Genomic DNA, 12,041 nt, shown 5'->3' on the forward strand with positions numbered 1-12,041 from the left:
CATTTTTTAACACTAGGAAGGGACATCTTCCCTATATTACAGCTAGGGATGGTAGCCTCTACAAATTAAGTATGACAATATAATTGGAACCAATGAAATCTCAAAGTCAAGAGACATTGAAAAGAACAAATGGAACTCACAATGACACTTCCAGAATGATTTTTACTTAACAAAAATAAAACACACACTGAAAAATTCAAACAATTTAGAAATGAAGGTTCAAACTCCATCTCAAAGCCAATCCTATTTATCAGAGGTTGAACAAAAACAACAAAGATTAAAAATAACAGCCAAAGATATGAAGAAAGTGTATAATCAAACTTTAAAGGAGAGGGGCTCAAGTCTATGAAAGCCATAGTGTAAAGATGGATCCAATAAAAGGGGATTTGGTGGATATTTAGGTCCTCCAAAATGAACCAATAAGAATATTAGACACTGGCCTTGTGAACAGTCATAAATTTAGGTAGGTAGAGTGTTTGTGTTCCCCAAAAATTCTTATGTTGAAATCGTAATCAACAGTGAGATGGTCCTAGAAGGTGTAGCCTTTTGAAAAATGAGTAAGTCATGAGAGCAAAGCCCTTATGTGTGGGACCTGTGCCCTTTTAAAAAAGGGAGCTGTCTTACCCCTTCTACTACTTGAAGATTCAATAAAACGTGCCATTTATGAACCCAAAAATAGACCCTTTGATCCCAAACCTGATGGTTGCTTGATCTTGGACTTCCTGGAAACCAAAACTATGAAAATTAGTATTTGTTGTTTATAAACCACTCAGTTTCTGACATTTTGTCATAGCAACCAGAATAGACTAAAATAGTGAGGAATCATCAGAAACTAGCTTCAACTAAAATCAAGTTACACCAGCCAGACATTGTTTACTCATACCTACAATAGTAACTACTCAGGAGGCTGAGATCTGAGGATTGAGTCTCTAAGCCAGCCTCAGTAGACAATCTGAGAAACTCTTATCTTACTTAGCCATGAGATGGAGCTCAAGTGGTAGAGTACCAGCCATGAATTAAAAAGTGGAATAAGAATGTGAGGACCTGGGTTCATTCCCTAGTAGACACACACAGACATAGACTACACACACACACACACACACACACACACACACACACACACACACCAAACCAACTATACTTTCATATTCCTTAGGGTAACTTATTTAATGATTTAACAAATATGCATCAAATATCTACTTTGTACCAGACACGATACAAAGAAGCCACAAAGACTAAAAACAATAAAACCCAAATTTCCTCGCTTCAAACTACCAATGCTGTTGCCCTTCATAAGGTAACAATCCAATGAAAGTATATACTAATCAAACAATCACACTAGTCAGTATACGATTACAATCTAAGAGTCGGGAAACTAGGTAGAATCAATCAAGACATTTTTGCAAAGAAACATACAAATAGAACCCATAAAGGGAATACAGGGAGTCCCTGAACTGAGATGCAGAATGAATGAATAAACAGTATAACAAACTTCTATTTACACTAACTTCTAATTGAAATTTAGTATTTCTTTCTAATACAAATGGGGGGAAAGACACCACAATACCCTGTCATTACCAGCAAAAAGTTATGGATATTCCCATGGAATACTACAATTGCTGTTGAAAACCTGAAATGTCATTTATAGAAATTGTCAGACCTGTACTATGTCTTATTTTTTAGTCTGAAAATGTAGAAACAGACATTTATTGTATTTTTTGTGCTGGTCCTTGGGCTTGAACACAGGGCTTAGGCACTATCCTTGAGCCACAGCTCTACTTCTGGCTTTTTTTTTTCCTGCCTAGCTGACTTTAACTATGATCCTCAGATCTCAGCCTCCTCAGTAGCTAGGATTACAGGTATGAGCTACTAATGCCACAAATTTTAATATTTTGATAAGTCATGACCTAAAAATTACTTTCTTTTGTAAACTGTTTTATGTACTGAAACATTATTCTATGGCAGTGTTGGAAGGCTTTAAGAGATAGATAAATAAATCCATAGTTGGGAGGGGGAAGGGAGAATCAAGGATCACTTGGCAAAATTCTGCTACAAGCAGATACATGTGTATCTGAATGAGCCATAAAATCAAGGAATTCAAATAATTTCAAATTTACTTATATACTGTCAGGTAATTAAGGTGACCCAACATCCTTAGCAAATTTCAGTCATCTTCAACCTTTCCCTTTAGTTTTGACTTTAGTCATTCAGCAAGTATTTGTTGAATGCTAAAGGTCAACCATTGTGGTAGACCAATAAGGAAGCAGCAGCAAACAAGTTAAATTTCTATCTGTGAAGCATATCTTATTCCTGAAATCTTAATGCTGATACAATTTCCATTTCTTATAAGAATTTCATCAATTTCCTAACATTAAACAATTTCACCTGATTTTTCTTTCCTCCCATTTTGAAGTTCAAGTTCATTAAATATCCCTGACTCACATAAGATATTCTTCTGAGCATTGCAGTTCTATTAGTCAGATTTTATACAGCTGTGACCAAGTACCTGAGCAAAGGAAATTAAGGCGGGGAGGATTTCTTTTAGCTCACAGTTTCAGAGTCCAGTCCATGGCTGCCTGGCCCTATGCCCTCAAGTAAAATATCATGGCGTCATAGCATCAGTAGCAGGAGGTTAAGAAAGCTATTTCCTCATGATGCCCAGTAAGGAAGGAAGGAAGAATCAGGAACTGTGTATAACTTGCCCAGTGACCTACTTCCTTCAACTAGGCTGTAATCTTAAAAAGTTTCCAGAATCTCCCAAAACAGCACCACCATATGAGAACAAGCATTAAACACATGAGCCAGTGGGGACATTTCATATTCAAACTATAACACTAACCAAAGGGAACAAAGATATATTATTACTACATTTCATTTAAATCTTGAGCACATTGATATGATATGTATTATGCACCTATCCTAAATTCCGCCTACATAAACATATTCACATGACACAAAAATGTAGCTTGTGACTGGCTTCTTGATTCCAGTAAGTAAAAACAAACAAACAAAAATCTGAGGAAGTGGCATAGTGGCTCAAGCACTAGTTGAGCTGAGGAACAATGCCAAGGCCCTTAGTTCAAACTCAAGGACCACCACAAAAAAAAAAAAATCAAAAAAAAGATGTAAACAAAAATGATATGGAAGTGTAATGCAATGGTGAGAGACAGTGATAAGTGGAAAAATGAAAAGAATATTGGGAATCTCACTTTTAAACTCTTGACAAATTGGACCCAACTATCCTTCCAAAACATCACTCAAAAATAAGTAAGGTTGCCAGGCTCTGGTAGCTCATACCTGTAATCCTAGCTACTCAAGAGGCTGAGATACAAGTATTGCAGTTCAAAGCCAGCCCAGGAAGGAACATCTGTGAGACTCCGATTGGCAATTAACCACCAGGAAATAGAGTGGTGCTATGGCTCAAGTGGTAGAGCACTCGCCTTGAGCTAAAGAGCTCAGGGACAGCATTCATGCCTTGAATTCAAGCCCCACAACCAACCAACCAACAAATTAAGTAAGTGAGGTCTGCAGCATTACAATAGAGCTGAACAATTTAATCCTCCATCTTCCTCATACTCATACAATCATGTGTACCTTACCAAAGAAAGGAGAGTGTAGGGGCTGGGAAGGTGGCTCAGTGGTAGAGTGCTTGCCTTGCATGCCTGAGGCCCTGGGTTCGTTTCCTCAGCACCACATAAGCAAAAAGAAAGAAGCCAGAAGTGGCGCTGTGGCTCAAGTGGTAGAGCGCTAGCCTTGAGCTGAAGAGCTGAGGGACAGTGCCCAGGCCCAGAGTTCAGGCCCCACGACTGGATCACCCCCCCCCAAAAAAAAGAAAGGAGAGTGTATTAAGAGTAGTGGCCTGGTAAGCTCAACTAGCATACAATTAGGATTATGGACAATGTATAGATTCTCAAAACACAGTAATAATTAAGTTTTAAATTTCCAATCATTAAACAATTCAAAAATGAGTCAGTAAAGTATGTCAGAATAACAGAAAAAAATATTTTGGTTTCTGAGATTTCTTTTAATTTTTTCACTTAAAATTTGACTCAACCAACCCAAACCATGAATACAATCAGTATATTGTATATGTTATAATAACACACAGAAAAAGCTCAGGAGAGAGTCATTCTGCATTTTTTAACACTAGGAAGGGACATCTTCCCTATATTACAGCTAGGGATGGTAGCCTCTACAAATTAAGTATGACAATATAATTGGAACCAATGTGGAATTGGAACCTTGTCTAATTCATGGCTAGTAAAAAAAAATACATGGCTAGCAAAAGAGGCTAAAGATTACTTCATGTTCCCCTACACATCTCCTGAAAGCTCAGGCTGACTTCTAAATGAATCTTTACACTAGCAAAGGCAGGGAAATATATTTTAGTAAAATGGGACAAGGTGACGTTAAACTGGTCAGATGATCTAAGAAATTTAGACACATATATAGACACATTTTTGCATTCTTTATTACTTTTTTATTGTAAAGATATTGTACAGGGGCTTACAGTTACATGAGTAAAGAGTACATTTCCTATCTAGCATTGTTACCCCCTCCTTTGTTTTCCCCCTACTATCCCTTCTCTCCCCCTCCCCTTCCTGCCCCCCCAAGTTGTAAAGTACATTTTCAACATAGTGTCTTGTAAGTCTCATTGTTACAATGGGTCTACCTGTTTCCTTGTTTCAGCATTTTGTTACTTCCCTTCTCCTCCCCAAATTAGAAAAATGTATATACAAGATGCAGAGCACCAGAATCAAGTAACAGTAACAACAGGGGTTATACCATAGGTTGAAGAACATACAAAAGAAACAAAAAAATCACATAGTACATTAAAAACAACAGCAACAAAGAATAAACCTCTTGTGTTGGGACTCATTTAGCTTAGCATCATCTTATATGGTCATATATACATAACTTTTGACCTTTTCTGCTTGTCTGGTAAAATTATCCTAGATGTATATTAGTTATTGGTTTGCATTTCTTTTATGGACATTTCTTCATGTATCTATTGGCCATTCTTTTTCTCTTAAGTCTTTAGCCCATTTATTAATTGGGCTGTTGTTTCTTTTAGGGTTTATTTTGGTGGGGGTTAATTTTTTAAGTTATAAGTATATTTTAGATAGGAGAACCTTGTCTAATGCATGGCTAGTAAAAATCTTCCCCAATCAGTTGGCTTTCCATTTATTTTGTTAGGTATGTCCTTTGCCATGCAGAAACTGGTCAGTTTGATGTAATCCCACTTATCCAGTTTCTTTGATTTGTTGTGATTCTGGATCATTACTTAGGAAGTTTCAACCCATGTCTAGGGACCCTAGTGTTTCTCCTACCTCTTCCAGCAATATTTTCATGGTATCTGGACAGACATTAAGGTCTTTAATCCATTTAGACTTGATTCTGGTACAGTTTTCTGTATGTGTATTGCCAATTTTGACAGCCCTATTTGAAGAGGCTGTCTTTCTCCTGACCTGTGTTCCACCTAACCCCAGTTAGAATGGTCATTATCAAGAAAACTAATAACAGATGCTGGCAGGGATGTGGCCAAAAGGAAACTCTATTACACTGTTAGTAGCAATGTAAACTTGTTCAACCACTCTAGAAAGAAGTATGGAGGTTCATCAAAAGACAACATGGAGCTTCCCTAAGAACCAGCAATTCTATTCCTGGGAATTTATCCAATAGAACACAAACAAGGCCATATTAAAGCTTCTAGCACAACTATGTTCACTGCAATATTGTTTACCATAGCCAAGATATGGACTGGATGCCCCTCAATAGACAAATGGGTCGAAAGAACAAAATTTACTATGCCAACAGAAAGAATGATATTGTACTACTCATAAGGAAATGGAAAGACTTGGAAAAATTATATTAAGTGAAGCAAGCCAGACCCAAAGACATTTAGGTTGCATGGTTTCCCTTATTTGTCATAGTAGAATGTGCCTATGAAATCTACAAGTAAACACAATGGATGGTAAAAGACAGGATAAATTATATAGAACTCTAGACATTCACACAATGAGACCACAGAACGATATTCTTGGGAGAGGATCACAAAGGCACAATAGCTATGTGTATATAAAATGATATTTACAAAAATAAACTCTAAAAAATGGAAACAAGAGGTGGTTTTTTTCTTTTGTTGCTGCTTTTGTTTTCTATACTTTTTGTTTTGCTTGTAAGTTTGTAAATTTATCTGTTTGGAGGAAGATAACGGGGAGCACAGAAATGGTGGGACAAACAATGAACAAATGCAGCAAGGATACTCACTAGGCACTATACAACTTGGGGGTGGGGGAATGGAAGGGAAAACCCAGGAGAAAGTGAGGGAAGGGTTGACACTATTTAAAAACAAATGCATTCATTACCTGACTTATGTAACTATAACTCCTCATATATCATCTTTATAATAACAATAAAAAAGAAAGTGTTTATGAATATGAGGAAGATAATATTTAATCCATGACCTATTGAAAGGAAAACTGAGGGGAGGGGTAAGATTGGGAGGGATGGGAGAGAATGCTGAAAGGAATAATGTTGATCAAGATGCATTATTCTTATAAAATGACATGTTGAATGATAACCTCTCAGTCCAACTAAAAATAATAAAAAAGAAAGTTTGTTGAAACAGGCACATGCATTCATTCATATATTTTCTGTGTTGCTTTTCAATTGCTACACAAAAGGTAAGTAGCTACAATAGTCATTCTATGGCTCATAAAGCCTAAAATACTTGTTATCTTAGGTAATAATTATTATTTCTATAATAGATCATCTATTACAGAAAAATTTGCTGATCTCAATTTTTTTGAGGTACTGGAGCTTCATGATTGCTAGAGACACTCTCTACCACTTGAGCCATGTCTCCAGCCCTTTTTGCTCTAGTCAATTTTGAAATATATCTCACTTTTTTTATTGAATCAGTCTGGACCACAACTCTGCTATTTATGCTTCCTGCCATATCTGGGATGATAGGTAAGTGGATTTTGTAAGATTTTTCTGTTGTGATGGGGGTGTCATGAACATTATTGTCTTGCCTGGCCTGGAACCATGATCCTTCCCATCATAGCCTCCTATGTTTCAGGGATGACAAATGGGCACATTTACCTCCAGCAATTGAGATAGAAGATCATGATCTTTTCTCTTGGGATGTCCTCAAACTACAATCCTCCTGATCTTAGCCTCCTAAAGATAGCAGACAAGCACCATTGGTACATGGCCCATTCTACCTCTCAGTATAGCAAGGTCTAAGTTCTGGGCCAGCTTGGGCCACATATCAAGTATGAGTCCACCTTCCATTATATAGCAAGACCCTCTTTTCAGAAAATCAAATAATAACAGCAATAACATGTACTATAACAAAAATTAATCATCACATGTACGCTTAAAATAGGGAGCATCTCACCACTACATGTTAAGAATATATTGCAAAGTGAAGCAAGAACAAAGTAGAAACCATCAAACATTATGTAAGTTATGAGATTCTAATGGGCTTTAAATTCAAATAGTTTCCAAAACTATGCTTTTCAATTATGTAACCCAATGAACCTAGCCTTTTGTCAAGCAAATTTGAATTGGATTTCCTTCATTTGAACTAAAACATTTTAAATTCAGTACACAGATAAAATCAATAATGTTCTATATAGAAGCACAACTCTAATTGCTTCCTCTATCATATGCCCAACAGTCCATGAAGATATTCAATATTTCTGCAGATTAGAATGTGACATGCTAGCAATTGTGATTCATGTAACAGCTACAATGTTACAAAATGTGGGACTCATTTCAGAGGGTTTTTTTCTATCCTGATAGATCTTAAAGTGTTATTAAAGAATTAAGAACAAAGAAAGTAGAAACTAAAGTTACTCGTACCACACACAAACAGTAGAGAATGGAAGACATGTATCTCAGTTAGCATCTCTCTGAAAATGGAACTGCTTTAAGACCAGCTGGAGAAAAAGGCCAACTTGAGAAAGCCAAAACTCCCAAGGGGAAAAATTAAACCAATTAGGGAGATGGTGATTAAAACTGGAGCTGCTAATTTTCTACTGGGCATGTAGCTCCAATAATGTTCTCTAGGAATTATCAGTAGTGGGAGAAACAATTATGTCTGTGGTACTGTTGATTACGTAGTCATCATTTGTCTGTAATTTCTCTCTAACAAACTAAAAAGCACACAAAAGTATGGCTTTCAATGAAAACTATATGTTCCTGTGAGGAAATAATTATTATCATGTTTAGATACAGAAATGTTTGGTGTTTTAACAGATTTTTAATGTGTACATTTCAATAGCACACTTTTCATCTCTATAAGCCAGATGTTAGTCTACAGAAAGACTGAAATGATTAGAGATCAATTATCAACAGACAGAACAAAAATCAGGTTGTGGGAAGTAGTGAAAGAGAAGGCTTAGAACAGGATTCATTTCAGCTTTTTGGGTGGGGTTTTTCCTATGGTTGCTGTTATTCTTACTTATACCAAGAACAGCATGCCATAAGAGGTATGTTCATCCTGGAGATTTCCAGGAATTTAAAGAGTCATTCACGACTTGACGCACAAGAGGTGCTTAATAAATGTTATTATTCTTTTAAAAAATCATTCAAGAGTCAGAAAAGGAAAAAAGGGAAGGGATGGAGGCATGGCTTAAGTAATAAAGCACCTCCCTGGCAAGTACTAAGCCTTGAGTTCAAACCTCAGTAGAGACAGAGACAGAGAGAAAGAGGGGAGAGGGGGACTTACAAGATAATTTCAAAGTTTGTCTCTATTAAAGATGAAACCCAAGTAACATCTACTGGTAGACAACCACCCACAGCCTCCTTTCTCTTCTTCCTTAACGTGTACTGGAAGAGCAGAGCTCATGTCTAAGTGCAGCTTAAATTCCCCATTGTCCTCTGAAGGTGAGTAGGGTTAATGGCAGTGCCAGTAGAAGTGAGGGGTTCCTTGCTGAGTCCTTCAAAATGCTTCTCCTGGACGCTTTCCAGATGGGAATTTGCAATGACCAGAGCAACTATGGGGTGAGGATAGTAGAATGACCCTGATAAACGTGGACTTCTGGGTTCAGAGAGGCAAATACACTCTTCATTAGTGTTCTCAAGATAAGTAATTTCTCTAAACCTCATTTTGCTTATCCATAAAATGAATTCATAACAATTATTCCTACAACACTAAAGAAAAATAAATGGGTCAAGAGATAGATGTAATTTGCTCAACTTCATGTCAAAGCTGATGATAAAGGATTCTTACTACAATGAAAGCTTTCAAGAAGCTGTTTTCATAAGCTGCTGTCATTAAGTAGCAATTGTGCTCACAAAAAAAAAAAAAATCCCAAATATAGAGCCAGGTGGTTCATGCTTGTAATCCTAGCTACTGGGAAGGCTGAGACTGGAAAAAAAATCTCAATTTGAGGGCAGCCTGAGCAATAAGAAAGCTGATTATGGTAAGCTGATTATGGTAGCATGTGCTTGTTAGCTCAACAGTGATGAGAAACATAAGGTGGGCAAATCATAGCTCAGGAGCACAGCTAGGCAGGAAACCAGACCCTATCCTAAAAAAGTAACCAACAAAAGTCAGGGCTGAAGGTGTGGCTCAGAGGACCAACCTAGTAGAGCACCAACCTAGTAATAACAAGTTCCTATAATCAAAGCCCAAAACTGCCAAAACCCAATTAAAATCCTAAAGGTAAAAATATGTACACATTCCAAGGAAATTTGGAACTACCTTATAATTTTAGCTCAGAAGAATTAAGATTAAACATTGTTTTATTATAGGTTAGCCAACTTTGCCTAAATCATCAGTTACTTATATCTTGCTTTATACCGTTAAGTGTTATACAAATACTACTTGTTTATGCTGAGTTGACTGAATTGAGTTCCATGTTTGCATAAAACAGTTGAACAGAAAAACATATCAATCTACATTGCCAGATCACCATGGTAGGCTGAGAAAAAGACACAAGTTAACTGAGATCAACTGCACTGGACTCCTAGCCTTCATCACAGGACTCTAACATCAATGAAGGCCACAGTCTGCCTTTTCCTTGCACACACCTTTCCCTGCTTCTCTAGAGAGCTTTGGCAGATGTTAACTAGTGGCCTGCAACAGTTTGGTTTCTTCCTATCTTTTATTGGCAAGTTTTGGCTAGACTATACTCTTAGGATTTTTGATACCTTGATATTTGCTGAAGACTACAGATGAGATACTTAGCACCAAGGTAAGAGGACTGTTCGTCTTTCCCCAGGGCTCTCACAGAGGTTTTACATGTCACAACTTGTAGAACAATCACAAAATTATATCACCCTCCTGAGACAAGCATCTCTGAAATGGGAACATGGGTCACATCACCAGGTTTAGCTCCTTCTATCTACCCTGATATCCAACGGCTTAAAATGAGATGTAGTTCTTTATGGCAAAAGGATATTGAACCTAAAGCAATGATGAAAGATGTTGGCCCAACCTGTGTATACTGTTATGATTATTTATCCCATTAAAATGAGCTTGAGTTTGTGATTTCTACCCTACTTTCTGAAGACATCAATAATCAATAAACATTCAGCTTGCCAAACTCCTTTGAAAGACCCAGGAGCCCCTGCAAAGGTAAAGTTCTGGTATAGTATCATTCAGAACTTCAGCCTTAGGACTGAAACACCAAAACTCAGGAACTAAATACTCAAGGAAGCAACAGCAAAATCCACAAACACCAACCTGGAGTAAAAAAATTGCCTCTGGTACTTGGTTTCAAAAACTCAAGGCTTTAGAACAACAGCAAAAAATCCCTCAGTAGGGAAGCAACAAATAACTCAAGATCTTTATTCTTGTTCTACTTCCCTGAATTGTTACTTACAGGTTCCCGGCCATCCATGGCTTCCATCCAGAGCCTGCGGTCCTCTTCCGACAATGCCTGCATAGTGATAACCCCTGGCCTGTACAGAAAGGAAAGACACAGATATGACCCCAGTGCTACATTCAGCCAAGTGGCAGAGAAGAATCTTAAAGAAATCCTCACTCAACACAATGTGAGGCCACTAAGTCCAACAGCACCAACAGAGGCACAACACTCAGCTTTTCTAAGCCACTTCTATGAGCTCACCTCCCTCACAGAGGTAGGAAGAAACATAGGAGATACAAGTAAATGGTAAATGAAATGATTCTTTTAGATCTTGTTTGTTCCTTAAAATCTTACATATTTCTAGTCTACATAATACTTATTTAACACAGTGCTTTACTCATAGGAATGAGTATTTACTGAGGTGAGCAGAGTTGCTGAACTCAGGATAAATAGAGGGAGAAACATGCAAAGTTAGTGTTCTCTTCATTTCCTAGTAACTAGTCCAATGTCTCTAAATGGCGCTTGACAGCGTTAGAGTTAATCAGCGTTGTAATTATGAGTCTATTAAGTGTATGTAATTTTTAATGAACACTTACTGTGTTAATGGCCGAGTGCTTTATGGGCATTAGCTTTTTATGCTCTCATTGAAATGTGCTTGCTCCTTCCAACTGAGCACAGGCACTCCAGTACCAAAGTGTTTGTTGAGTTCTAAGACTGTGCCTAAAAATGACTTTAAAGCAGATGTCCTACATTTAGGGTCCACAGATAGATTGCACATTCTCCATTAATTACTTCCCCCACAAAAATTTATGCATTTTTTTCTGTAGGAACAATTCAAACTGTCTATCAGGCTTTCAAGGCTACATCCCTGAAAAAGTGAAAAAAGAGTTGATTTAAACCTCATTTTTAATGACTGAGAAATTGTGAAATAAAGGAAGAGACAGACTAAAGAAGAACTGAAGTCTGATTACCATCTGAGTCCATAGGCCCTGTGACAATCCAAAAACAGTAATGTACTAAAAATATACAAGTCTAGGCCCCCTAGCACCCAAACCTGCCCATTTCAATCCACCTACTCTCTCTAGTCCTGGCTGCTTTCCATAGTTCCAATGAATAGGATAGACTTGTTTATGCTTCATACATTTTAACTAACATATCTGTAAGCATGTAAGTATGGAGGTCTAGGGATATGAAAAGCATTGATACTGGGAGTGA

At 37.3% G+C, this 12,041-nt stretch overlaps 1 protein-coding gene across 4 annotated transcripts in view; it reads right to left on the reverse strand.

Annotated features, from left to right (window-relative positions):
- Positions 1–12,041, reverse strand: part of Arhgap26 (Rho GTPase activating protein 26) — a 462,007-nt gene that overhangs the window by 295,008 nt on the left and 154,958 nt on the right. For all 4 annotated transcript variants that reach the window (XM_013020413.1, XM_013020415.1, XM_013020414.1 and 1 more), the window contains one exon: positions 10,842–10,920. In XM_013020413.1, the coding sequence (XP_012875867.1) occupies positions 10,842–10,920 (79 nt within the window). The remainder of the gene's footprint in view (positions 1–10,841; positions 10,921–12,041) is intronic.

Source organism: Dipodomys ordii, unplaced genomic scaffold (assembly GCF_000151885.1).
Source record: "Dipodomys ordii isolate 6190 unplaced genomic scaffold, Dord_2.0 Scaffold50, whole genome shotgun sequence".
NCBI lineage: Eukaryota > Metazoa > Chordata > Mammalia > Rodentia > Heteromyidae > Dipodomys > Dipodomys ordii.